The following is an 11,620-nucleotide window of genomic DNA, read 5'->3' on the forward strand; positions in this document are numbered from 1 at the left end:
AACTAATATCTTCTAATTATTTTTTATCTTGCTAATTGCCTCTGTGTGGTTCTTATACATTTTCTCTTCTCCAGATGGATGAGGATTATGATAGTTGCATGGAATCCATAATGCTACAGTTGAGGCAACTTCCACCAATGACACTAAGACAACCTCAACGCTGCCCAGATTATGCGGTTTGCTGTGTCTATGGCTCGGGCAACCTAGCAAAAGTCACTACGTAAGTGTACATAACTCTTTTGGAGCCAGTTCAATTTCAAGGACTGCAATTAATTTTAGTCTTTCAAATTACAGGGGCTGTAGAACAGGTGAATTGCAAGGCACCTATGGATCTTCAACTCTGAAAGGCACAGATGATTTTTATGCCACCCAACCTTATGGTGATGACCCTCCTGTACCTCAACCATTTGTCCCTACCAAAGCAAACTTTTACCATCTAGACATTGGTCTTCTTGAGCTTGAAGATTCAGATGACAAAAAGCATTATTTCAGAGACAATGATACACCAGATACTGTCATTAGTTCATCTTCTCCTGAATGTGTCATGCCTGAAAAACCTTTGAGATTCCCTGGTTTGCGGCTGATAGAGGATGATTTATCAGATGAGGAGGAACAATGTCGTAAAAGAGCATCTCCAGTCATTCCCATTATAGCCCCAATACCCATTAGACTCAAGCCAGGGATGCGATACATGTCTGAATTGGTAATTAATTGTTTATTATAACTATTGACAGTCCTGTGTTAATCTAAATATTTCAAATTTAATCTAATCTTATCCTAATTTATAGGACAAAGAAAATCTAGGCATGCCTCGAGAACCATCTCAGACTAAGTCTCGGTTTGGTGCTCAAACCCAACTCAAGGACACAGGAAATTTGTCTGTCACTATTACCATAAGTGATTCTTCTGCTGAAAACATTTGTGGAGTTCTGATTGATCTTGCCAATGTTCTAAATATTGCTGCACCAACAACATATCAGATTCTGGAACGTACTGGCTCTGTGCCCGCCAAATTAGGCCTTTATCGATGCAAGAGTAAAGATGGGAAAGAAAGTGGTAAGTTTACCTGCCTTTCTTTCTTGGGCTTGCAATAGTTTAGTTTTTTACACAAATCATTTTTCCAGCTCCAGTTGACATTCAAACTATATTAAATGGAGCTGCTAAGTTCTGCCATCACTGCGACGTTGTCATATTGCACAATGGAATCCGGAAAAAGGCCTCAGAAATTCAGCTATCAAAACCCAATGACTTACCATTTGCCAACACAGTAAATGAAGATGTCTATTTCTGTGGCTCCACCTGTTACATGCAGTTTGCTCTTATGCATAGATCGCCCAGTTTGTCACACGAAAAGGTAATATTTTTATTACTATGCTCTTATCTACATATTACTTCATATTTTCTTTGTTGACAACATACCATTTCTTTGTTTACAGGCTGCTGCACTTGTAGACCATGTTATTCAAGCTCCTAGTCCACCTAAAAGAATGCGTCTTTCTACTGATGATGAGAAAGGCAGAACCTCTGCCAACGCAGAGAGTGTAGATGTTGAAATGAAAGAAGTTGATTCATCCTCAGTGTCAAGCGAAGGAGTTGGAGATAAAAAAGAGGTTGTACCTGCAACACCGGCGAAATCATGGAAGGGTATTCGTTTCCGAGTGTTTGCACCCAATCAGGTACCCCCACCAAGAAATAAGTTCCGCAGGCCCACTGAAAGGGAGCTAACAGAAATGCTCTTCAGAATGGTCATCACAGTGATGCCTCAAAAAATGCCTGAAGATACACGCAAATGCCTGTTTTGTCACTCTATTGGGGATGGGGTCTCAGATGGACCTGCAAGACTGCTCAATTTGGATGTAGACAAATGGGTTCATCTTAACTGTGCTTTATGGTCTGAAGAAGTTTATGAAACAGTTAATGGTGCTCTCATGAACATTGAGACAGCACTTCAGCAATCCTTGACTCTTACCTGTGTGCTGTGCCACCGAACTGGAGCTACACTCCGATGTTTCAAGACCCGTTGTGCAGCTGTTTATCACTTGCAGTGTGCTGTCAAGGATGAATGTGTATTCTATAAGAACAAGACCCTATTCTGTTCAGAACATGTTCCCAAAAATGATAAGGAAAATGAACTTACCACTTTGTCAGTCTTCAGAAGGGTCTACATTAACAGAGATGAAAATAGACAGGTAGCCACTGTCATGCACCATGCTGATGAAAATCATTTGATGAGAGTGGGAAGTCTTATCTTTCTCAACGTGGGACAACTGCTTCCTCACCAGTTCCAGAATTTCCACAATGCTAATTTCATATATCCTATTGGCTACAAAATTGTGAGTACTAGTATCCAGCCTGAATGTACCTTAGCATTCTCACGAAGATAATTTTTTTATGAAATATATTTTTTCTACTTACAGATCCGCTTTTATTGGAGCATGCGAGTTGCAAACAAACGCTGTCGTTACATCTGCTCAATTCATGAAGTAAACGGCAATCCCGAATTCAAAGTACTTGTGTCAGAACCATCTCAAGAAGATCTTGAACTCCGTGATACCTCAGCCAAAGGTGTTTGGCAACAGATTTTAGAGCCAATGCAGGCTTTGAGGAAAGAAAATAGCAACATCAACATTTTCCCTAAATATATCTCTGGAGAGGACCTGTTTGGTCTCAATGAGCCAGCCATTGTGAGAATTCTTGAGAGCTTGCCAGGTTAGTGTCAAATTCCCTTAATTGGTTGAAATGATGCCTGAAAAAGATGAATTTAGCATTGTATTATGATTTCTTCTTATCAGGTATTGAAACATTAACTGATTATAAATTTAAATACGGACGGAACCCACTCCTTGAACTTCCTTTGGCTGTCAATCCTACTGGTTGTGCTCGATCTGAGCCCAAGATACGGGGCCAGGTAACATTTAAGCGCCCCCACACCCAACGGACAGCAGGCATTTCCGCTCGGCCAGCTTTAGTATCCACTCCAACTTCGGCCGGAGAAGTAGCCTGTCCTTATTCTAAACAATTTGTTCATTCAAAGAGCAGTCAATATAAAAAGATGAAGCAGGAGTGGCGCAACAATGTGTATTTGGCAAGGTGAGTTATTACCTCTTGCATTTTGTTTTACACTTGTTGCACCAACACACGCACTTTTATTTAAAATGATCTCTGAACTATTTGCATGATGTAGGTCTAAGATAGCTGGTTTAGGATTATACGCCACAAGAGACATCGAGCGTCATACCATGGTCATAGAATATATAGGAGAAATAATTCGGTCAGAACTGTCTGAAACTCGTGAAAAGAAGTATCAGGAGAAGGTAAGCCCCTAAGTTTCAAATACCTGTTACTGCTTTTAAAACTTAAAGATTATTGCCTATTAGATATTAAGTGTTGATCTGATTAATTCTGAACATTATTATTATTGCAGAATCGCGGGATTTACATGTTCAGATTGGACGAGGACAGAGTTGTTGATGCTACTCTTTGTGGTGGGCTTGCAAGGTATATAAACCATTCTTGTAATCCGAACTGTGTGGCTGAGATTGTTGAAGTGGACAGAGATTTGCGTATCATCATCTTTGCCAAAAGACGTATTCAGAGAGGAGAGGAGGTAACTTGAAATAACCTAATCGTGTGCTCATATTTAAACAGAATGTCAAAAATTTTGCTTATAACTGTACTTTGTTTCAGCTTGCATATGATTACAAATTTGATCTAGAGGATGACCAGAACAAGATACCTTGTTTGTGTGGAGCACCTAACTGCAAGAAGTGGATGAATTAAAATTTTGAGAAGGACTAGAACCAAACAGCACAAAGTTTGTCATGAGGAGTGATCAGTGAAATACCGATTTTGAATCTCTCGGGATATGTCTTTGCAGACAAGCCTATCAGTCTTGTTAGTGAATTGACTTACAGCGTTCATCCAACATTTCTTTACTGCACTTGCACTTACTTATGTGATAAAATAGGAACCCAATCTTTTGGAAAAATGTAAAGGAAATGATGTTTAAACCGACATAATGCCAAATGTATTCACCCACCTCTAGAATAGTGTCTTGTTGGTGTCTTGACAAAAGTTTATTTTAGAATAATATATAAAACTTTTTTTGTGTGTTTTTTTCATACGCTAATTCTTTGTTAAGAGAAGTTGTTGGATAAGTCATGATAATAGACTTAATGAATTGATGACGGGTCAATGCTTAAGTATTCTCAATCGGTATGTCACTTCTACTATTTAAGAATTCTAATATTGTTGAGATTATGAAATTAATTTGCAGAAGTGTCCTGTAAACATCACTAACTGTAAATGTTTTGCCCTCCTTCTGCCTTTTCTCTCTTTTTGTCTTGGAGCTGTTGGGACCACTGTTGTAAGCTGTGTAGTCTTTCGGATGTGTGTAGAGGAATATTTTCTGTAAGACCTGAATGAATTTAGAGAATAGAAGGACCTAGTCCATCCCTTGCTGTATAAATGCAAGGTGTTATGAGTGTAATAGCTGTCGGTGCTGATGTTGTTGTAATTTGTGTTATAATTAATTAATTATTTTTGCATTGCTGCCTTGTGATTGTGTCCTAAACTTAGGTGTGCCTAGTTGCACTAATTTTGTTCTGATTTTGTTTCAAAACATGCATTTATTATTACTTTGTAGTATTTTTATATAAATATCTATTTGTATGTTGATTGCCTCCAGTCAGAGCTCCTGTTAATAAAATGCCATGTCTTTTGTCTGTGAGATATGTAACAAATATTGATCAATTCCTTGTTTTACTCTGTACTTTAAGTTAAATCATGTAACTGTCAAAATGTTTGAAAATAATTCAGTCATGATGTGTTATTGTAGAAAGATAATTAGGCTTGTGTGAATAACTCAATAGGGGAGCCATATTTTATTGTAAATCTACTAGAAAGTATATATTTTTTTTTCTCGTGGGATGCTCACTTCCACTACTGTACAAACTTTTATGTGAGGCAGAATTTCCACAGTTAATAATGTATCTATTAATTGTAGCTTGATAGTCATTGTAAATATAACTAGTGTACATTCAAATGGAATCTTTTGTAAAAATTATTATGTAGGTTAGTATCTCATTTTATCATAGGTCATTGTGAATACACTGGTCTCTTAATGAAGTAGTTCATTGATTTCTTTCATTATACTTTCATGTACCTTATCATTTGACATACTATTAGCCTGTTAAAATTTTTATGGCTTGACCTTGTGCAAAATTTAAGCACCTTTATGTTGTACATTCAATATGAAATTTTCTCACACAGTTTAGCATCCTAAGTAATGAACTTTTTGTGACAACACTTTTGTCAAGTTGTGATATTTTACTGGGCATAATTGACATGACTCTGAAAGAGCAAAATCATAATTATTCATGAAATTACCAATACCTTTAACTTGTAGATTTTCCTACAAGAAATGTGTGAGCAATTTTTTATTTGTTGTTTAGGCTCAATTTTTAAATTTGTTCTTGCAATGGTTTGTTTTGCATATGTTTTGTGCTTTATTTCTGGCGTATACCTGCTTGTGTGTGCCTGTATGTCACAAAAATAAAGCAGAAACCATTACATTTGAATATAAACGTTTTCAAGTTTTTTCTGACATCAAACCATGATCCTTTCTTGAAACCTCTGGACTTGGATCTCATGTCCATAAGGAAAACTGAGAGCAATGTCCCAACGGCTAGCCCAAAGGCCCTTCTCCCCGCTCCTCACCGTCCTTTGTGTGCATCGCACGCATCGCGATCGCGGGCCTGTGGAGTCATGACGTCATGTTGTGTCCACTTAGTTCGCCCTTTCACCCCCCCCCCCCCCCCCCTATGCCGCTGCTGGGTTTGTGTGGTGGGGAAGTTTCTGATGAAACCGTTGATCGAGGTGTATTGTCGTTATGACTGTTTCATTGATTCCTCGAAGTATTTGCTCTGAAAACCAAAACACGCAAAGTTTCAATGAGACCCTGTTTTTTTTCAATCGTCAGCCAGTTTTCAGTCAGCTGATGCACACCTAACCAAAACTTTGCAGCAGACGACCCTTCTACTCAGACTTCGGACCAATATATTAACTTACATGTGTATGTTTTTTGATGAATGACAGCTCGTGCTTATTGCCTAGTAAGTTAACTTCTGCTTTCTACCACTTATTTCTCCCTTGTGTAAAGTTAACCAATAACTGGTGCAAATCGTGCCGTGTTTTCTTTGGTCAATGAGAGGGTGAAAGTTATAGCACTGCTTTTTTCTCCTATTCTTTTATTACTAGGACATGACTATTTCCTGGAGAGTCTTATTACCACTGTGCGCCTTTGGATTCCTTAAAGAATTTCGTCCTTCAGAATCATTTGTCACTAATTATCTTCTTGGACCAGATAAAAATTTCACTAAAAGCGAGGTACAGCAATGTTTTATTGTGAGATTTTAATTGTATGCGTTGTCTCAACTGCAATTTTTCTCCTAATTTCTCCTAATTGTATTATTCTATATTTTCTCTTCTTGCAGGTCAACCAGGATATATATCCAGTTGGAACTTATTCTAACTTATCTCTATTAGTTTTAGTTTTCCTTATTACTGATTATGCTCGTTACAAGCCAGTGATAATTTTAGAGGGCGTAGCTGGTGTTCTTACGTATTGCCTCATAATATGGGGACAAGATGTGTCAACAATTCAGGTGAGTATATCCGGTTATCATTTCTCATTATTTTTATTTCAAAATCTAAAGCCTTTTGCCCCCTTTTTTTTAGGTGGCAGAAGTTTTCTACGGACTATTTATGGCCACCGAAGTGGCTTACCTCACTTACATTTATGCAATGTGTGATAAGCAGGATTACCAGAAAGTTTCAGGATATGTTCGATCTGGAATTCTTTTTGGACGCTTTGTGTCTGGTGTTGTTAGTCAGTTGACAGTTGATTTAAATGTTCTTAGTTATCATCAGCTTAATTTTCTCACTCTTTCTGGTAAGAAAATACCATGTGAGACTTACTTTCTGAAAAAAATAAAAAATTCTTCAATTTATTGATGCAAATTGCGTTTGTAGGGGTTTCCTCGTCTGTGGTGGTTGCAGTCCTTCTTCCATCAGTTGAAAAAAGCATGTACTTTCATCAGCAAAGTGTTCCACAGTGTGAGAGTAATCCAGCATGTGAAGGTTCAACGGCTTCATTACCAAACCAAGATCAAGAGATGAATGCATTCGCAGCAAATACCTTTGAGGATATAAATTTGCAACAACAAGATTCTCAAAGCAATGATAACCAGTTAAACTCAATTATTCCCTCACAAACTGGATCAGTCATTCCTTCTGCCTTGAGAGCAATGAAACATGATTTTCTCTCAGCTTATAGTAATAATCATGTTCTGAAGTGGTCTATGTGGTGGGCCTTGGCCACCTGTGGCTACTTGCAGGTAAATGTCATACCTAGCATCGATTCATCATAGTTGTCAGACTGCCATTACCTTCCAACAAAAACATACCTATCAAATTTATATATTTTTAGGTGACCTCTTACATGCAAATGTTATGGCAAGTTTCAGCGGAAAAGAACAATGTTAAGTTGTATAATGGAGTGGTTGATGCCCTCTACACACTAATTGGTAATAGATGTCAGCAAGGGAGCGCTTGAGATATGTTTCTCTTTTATTTCTTAATCTTTATTTTCTGCTCTAGGATCAATTTCTACGTGGTATGTTGGGCGGCACAAACTGAACCTTGCCCATCACACATATCTTATACTGACTTTATGCTGTCTTCTCCAAGGAACTCTCCTTTTAATATCTGCTGGAATAGTCCACCTCTGGACTCAGTATATATTGTATATATTTTTCAAGATTCTCTACCACTCCACCATGGTTTTAGCAAGGTGTGTTAATTGAAACAAAATAAGCAGTTACATGTTCTTTGATCAATAGCTAATTTTTCTCCATATTTTTTTTCAGTTCAGAAGTAGCAATGCGTCTAGAGGCTGAATCACATGCTCTGATTTTTGGATTCAACATGTTCCTTGCATTATGCTTCCAATCCATTTTCACATTTGTGGTTGCAGCAAAAGGTGGACTTCAACTACAAATTCAAAACCAGGTTTGTGTCATAATTTTTTCTCTCTTTACATTGTTGTTGGTTAATTAAGTTGCCTGCCCTGAAAATTTAGATACATACTTTGAATTTTTATTGGAGTCTTTCTGTTTATTTGTTCCAGTTTTATGTTTATGGCAGCTACTTTATTGTTCTTGGAATTGGGTTTATTCTGTCCTTGTGTGTTCAACGAGCATGCATGCTCATATCGCAACAAAGATGTAACAAGATGAACCCCTCCGAATGCCCATGAGTATTTTCTTTTTTAGTCGCTACAGTGGTAGTTTAGATTGAATCTTTAGTATTATCTGTGATATTGCTATTAGCTAGTGATTATTAGTGTATGTTTTATACAAAGCCTGAAATGAACTGAAAACTTTTTTAAAAAAATTCATACATACTGTTGGATATTCTTAGACTGAATCTTTTTTTCTTTTTTAATTTAATACTTGGTGCTAGGCAAGCCTTCAGTTATGAATCAATTTTCCCTCACTGCCTTCCCCTTCTACCAGTTTTGGTCTGTTAACTTTAATTTTCCTTTGTTTCATGATCTCAGCTCTTAACAGCTCTCCTTCTATCCACAATGTTTCTTAAGTCAACTATATGTTTTGTGAGATACATAATTGTTGTATAAATGTGTTCATTCCTAATCATTCCAAATGTTCACAAATTTTTATTCTTTTGAGGATGAATCCAGTTATGTGCCAATGAGTGGGTGTGCTAAAAGAGGACCAAATATTTAGATAGAAATGATAATGTTTAATTAAAGGGGTCACATTAATGCCAGTGACTTGGTAACTTTGCAAATTGTAATCACCGTTTGATTGGGCGGTCTGTTGAAAAATTGCAATCAAAAGGAGAACATTAGTACTAAGTTTCCAATAACAAAATTATGAAACACACTTTTGTAAGTAGGTACAACAAACCAGCTACATATCATTTCATTGATAAGTAAAAAAGCATTTGTTATTCTAAAATTAATGAGCATTGAAAAAAATTGTCCGTATAAAAAAGAGAAAGAGAATATGCCCCTTCACTTTAAAAAAAATATTCTGAAAATTTTAAAACTTTTAGGCCCCGCCTGATTCTTTTCCACATATATACACAAAAAAATTTCAAACATTTCATATAAATCTTATAGCCTAAGTGAGAGATTTTTAAAAAACCTATTGAGAGCAGTATCACTATTGAGTTTCCTCATACGAACTGTGCTAGCATGAGTAAATATGAGAAAAATACTTTTTTACAGTCTTCATCCTCTAACACTAATTTAAGTTCTCTGAACCCATTTAACCTGTACAAAATAAAGGGACCTATTCCCAATAACTGATTGCAGTATGTACATCTACATATAACTAAAACATGCCTCAAAATCCTGTAAAGGAGGACAGTCACAGATCTATTTTGCAAGGTACATTATTTGCTTACAAATATCCAATTGAGATACGACACAATATTAAATAGAGCACAAAAAACAGAAACAATTATATTTAAATACAGTGTTGTTGATGTAGTACACTTTCAAAAACAAACTTTAAGCTATTAACTGACTCCTACCTTAAAATTGGTCCCTAAAATAAAAAAATTGTACAGGAATTTATGGGATGAAAAATCTCTATCACATTCCATTTGCGCACCATTATGGTACACACACCAAAAAGGTAGCGTGAGTTTTCATAACTAACAGTGCAAATCATTCTTGAAATCCCTATCACGCTAGATGTAAGTTTGGTTCAGGAAGGAGTGGGACTGAATTTTCTTCTGCTTCTTTTTCTTTATGCCTCAAAGCAGTAACATCATGCAATTCAACATCATTGAATTTAATGCCTGCAGGACTGTTTAAATCTGAAATTGAAATCAAAAGAGGTCATAAGAAATCATGGCATAGCTATGGGTATATCATCAGATAAATTTAAGAAGTGTGCTGCTGAGACCTTTTAAAGCAGAATCGAGTTGTTCTTGAGAACTGACGTGTGTAAAATCTTCCAGACCAACTCCATGAAGAACAGACAAAACAGCAGCCCTTGGTTTGTAAAACAGCAGGCGTTGTTTACGCTTGTGGTAGTCATCAATAAGTGAAGCAATGCCCTGAGTAAATAGAAAACATCAAATTATAACTTACAACATATTACTAAGGGGGGAAGGAATATCTCTTGCAGAGGTATTTTTTTACCTTGGCTGCAGTATAGTCAGCTCCAAGTATAAATCGACAGTCAACAACAACAGGCAATTGGCTGGCACCTTGTTTCACACCAGCACGACCTACACTGGCTCGAATGAAATCAACAGCTGGGAAATATAGGCTGTTCCCAAGAGTCACCATCAAGTATGATATACCTGAAGAGGTCTGAAAATAAGGAAAACAAAAGAGGAGCTTTAGTGAGTACCAAAAACATTTCAAAGAGAAATAGCTGAGAGCCAAAAGGACATAAAATTTTCAATTCATTATTTACTAACAGTGCTTTGTTCAACATGAACACTGGGTCTTGCAGACGGATACAGTAAGAAGACTATGTTGATGGCAACTCCAACTAAAATACCATATTCAACCCCTATGGCTAAACAAAGGACAAATGTAGCTGTCATAGCCACTAAGTCTTTTCCTGAGAAAAATAAAGAGTTAATGCCAGAGAGAACATAGGTGATGAAATTAATTTTAATCATTCTAGAAACTTACGACTAGACCTCCACATTGGCTGTACAACTTCATATTCAATCATGAATATAACAGCACATATAATTACTGCTGCCAAGGATGCCTTTGGTATATAGTAGAAGTATGGAGTTAGTAGGCTTAGAGCAAGTAGTATTAAGGCACCTGGAGTAAAAGAGAATAGTTATGTAAAAAAAGTAAATGATAAATTAAATGTGACTTTAAGTGGCGATGCAATTTAACCTGTATAAACTCCACCCATTGGAGTGCGCACACCACTTGCATGATTCACTGCTGACCGAGAGAAGGAGCCCGTGACAGGCATTGATGATACAAAAGATCCAGCAATATTGCATAAGCCAAGGGTAAGCAGCTCTTGAGTTGCATCAATAGAGTCACCACTGGCTAAAAATGTTAGAGAAAAAATTGAAAAATACATCACACACTGTAACAATAACATTAAACCAAAACCAAAGTTCAAAAACCATACCGAATGCTTTGGCAATGGCCACATTTCCTAGAACAGCAATGACTGGCACAAGAACAATTGAAGATCCCAACTCTGAGCACATAGATGTGAAGTCAAAAGTCTGATTTGAAAAACTAGTTTGAAATGGTGGGAGTTGGAAGGGTGGCAAGCCAGATTGTAATTTCCCTGAAAATTATATTTTATGTACAAAAAATAAAACTGATAAATTAAGTATTTACAATAAGAGTAGTATGATTTATACCTGTCAAGACAAATGGAGATTCAACGTCAGGTTCATGCATGAGGTACGCAATCAGAGAGCATGCCAATACTATCAAGGCGTTTCTTGATGTTGAAATAAGCCACAATGTCTTCATCAAAATTTGTTGTTTTTTTGTTGGTTTGGATCCTCCTATCTTGATATCTTTTATTTT

The 11,620-nt window shown here is 36.8% G+C and overlaps 3 protein-coding genes across 3 annotated transcripts in view; 2 read left to right on the top strand and 1 right to left on the bottom strand.

Moving 5' to 3' along the window:
• Positions 1-74: 74 nt before the first annotated feature.
• LOC127748710 (histone-lysine N-methyltransferase trr-like) lies at positions 75-5,585 on the top strand (the record flags this gene model as incomplete). The annotated part of the gene is given in 10 exon segments (XM_052270468.1): positions 75-220; positions 295-703; positions 789-1,056; positions 1,125-1,354; positions 1,437-2,333; positions 2,418-2,709; positions 2,793-3,090; positions 3,185-3,314; positions 3,425-3,607; positions 3,688-5,585. Coding segments are annotated over 10 exon segments (2,946 nt in total), but the record flags the coding sequence as incomplete, so codon positions are not given.
• A 214-nt stretch (positions 5,586-5,799) lies between these two features.
• LOC113206604 (thiamine transporter 2) lies at positions 5,800-8,487 on the top strand. The gene is made up of 9 exons (XM_026422760.2): positions 5,800-6,113; positions 6,259-6,387; positions 6,495-6,665; positions 6,739-6,952; positions 7,033-7,397; positions 7,490-7,586; positions 7,660-7,852; positions 7,929-8,070; positions 8,189-8,487. Exons 1-9 carry the CDS (start codon positions 6,090-6,092, stop codon positions 8,315-8,317), a joined length of 1,464 nt encoding a protein of 487 aa, XP_026278545.1. The 5' UTR covers positions 5,800-6,089; the 3' UTR covers positions 8,318-8,487.
• A 315-nt stretch (positions 8,488-8,802) lies between these two features.
• The window catches only part of LOC113206603 (sodium-independent sulfate anion transporter), a 15,728-nt gene continuing 12,910 nt past the window's right edge, over positions 8,803-11,620 (bottom strand). The window contains exons 5-12 of the mRNA XM_026422758.2: positions 11,449-11,620; positions 11,208-11,372; positions 10,961-11,122; positions 10,742-10,882; positions 10,522-10,667; positions 10,238-10,411; positions 9,999-10,152; positions 8,803-9,909 (exon numbers count right to left, since the gene is read on the bottom strand). Coding sequence (XP_026278543.1) covers positions 9,776-9,909; positions 9,999-10,152; positions 10,238-10,411; positions 10,522-10,667; positions 10,742-10,882; positions 10,961-11,122; positions 11,208-11,372; positions 11,449-11,620 — 1,248 coding nt within the window. The 3' untranslated portion in view covers positions 8,803-9,775. The remainder of the gene's footprint in view (positions 9,910-9,998; positions 10,153-10,237; positions 10,412-10,521; positions 10,668-10,741; positions 10,883-10,960; positions 11,123-11,207; positions 11,373-11,448) is intronic.

Source organism: Frankliniella occidentalis, unplaced genomic scaffold (genome assembly GCF_000697945.3).
Source record: "Frankliniella occidentalis isolate FOCC.00 unplaced genomic scaffold, Focc_3.1 Scaffold124, whole genome shotgun sequence".
NCBI classification, from domain to species: Eukaryota; Metazoa; Arthropoda; class Insecta; order Thysanoptera; family Thripidae; genus Frankliniella; species Frankliniella occidentalis.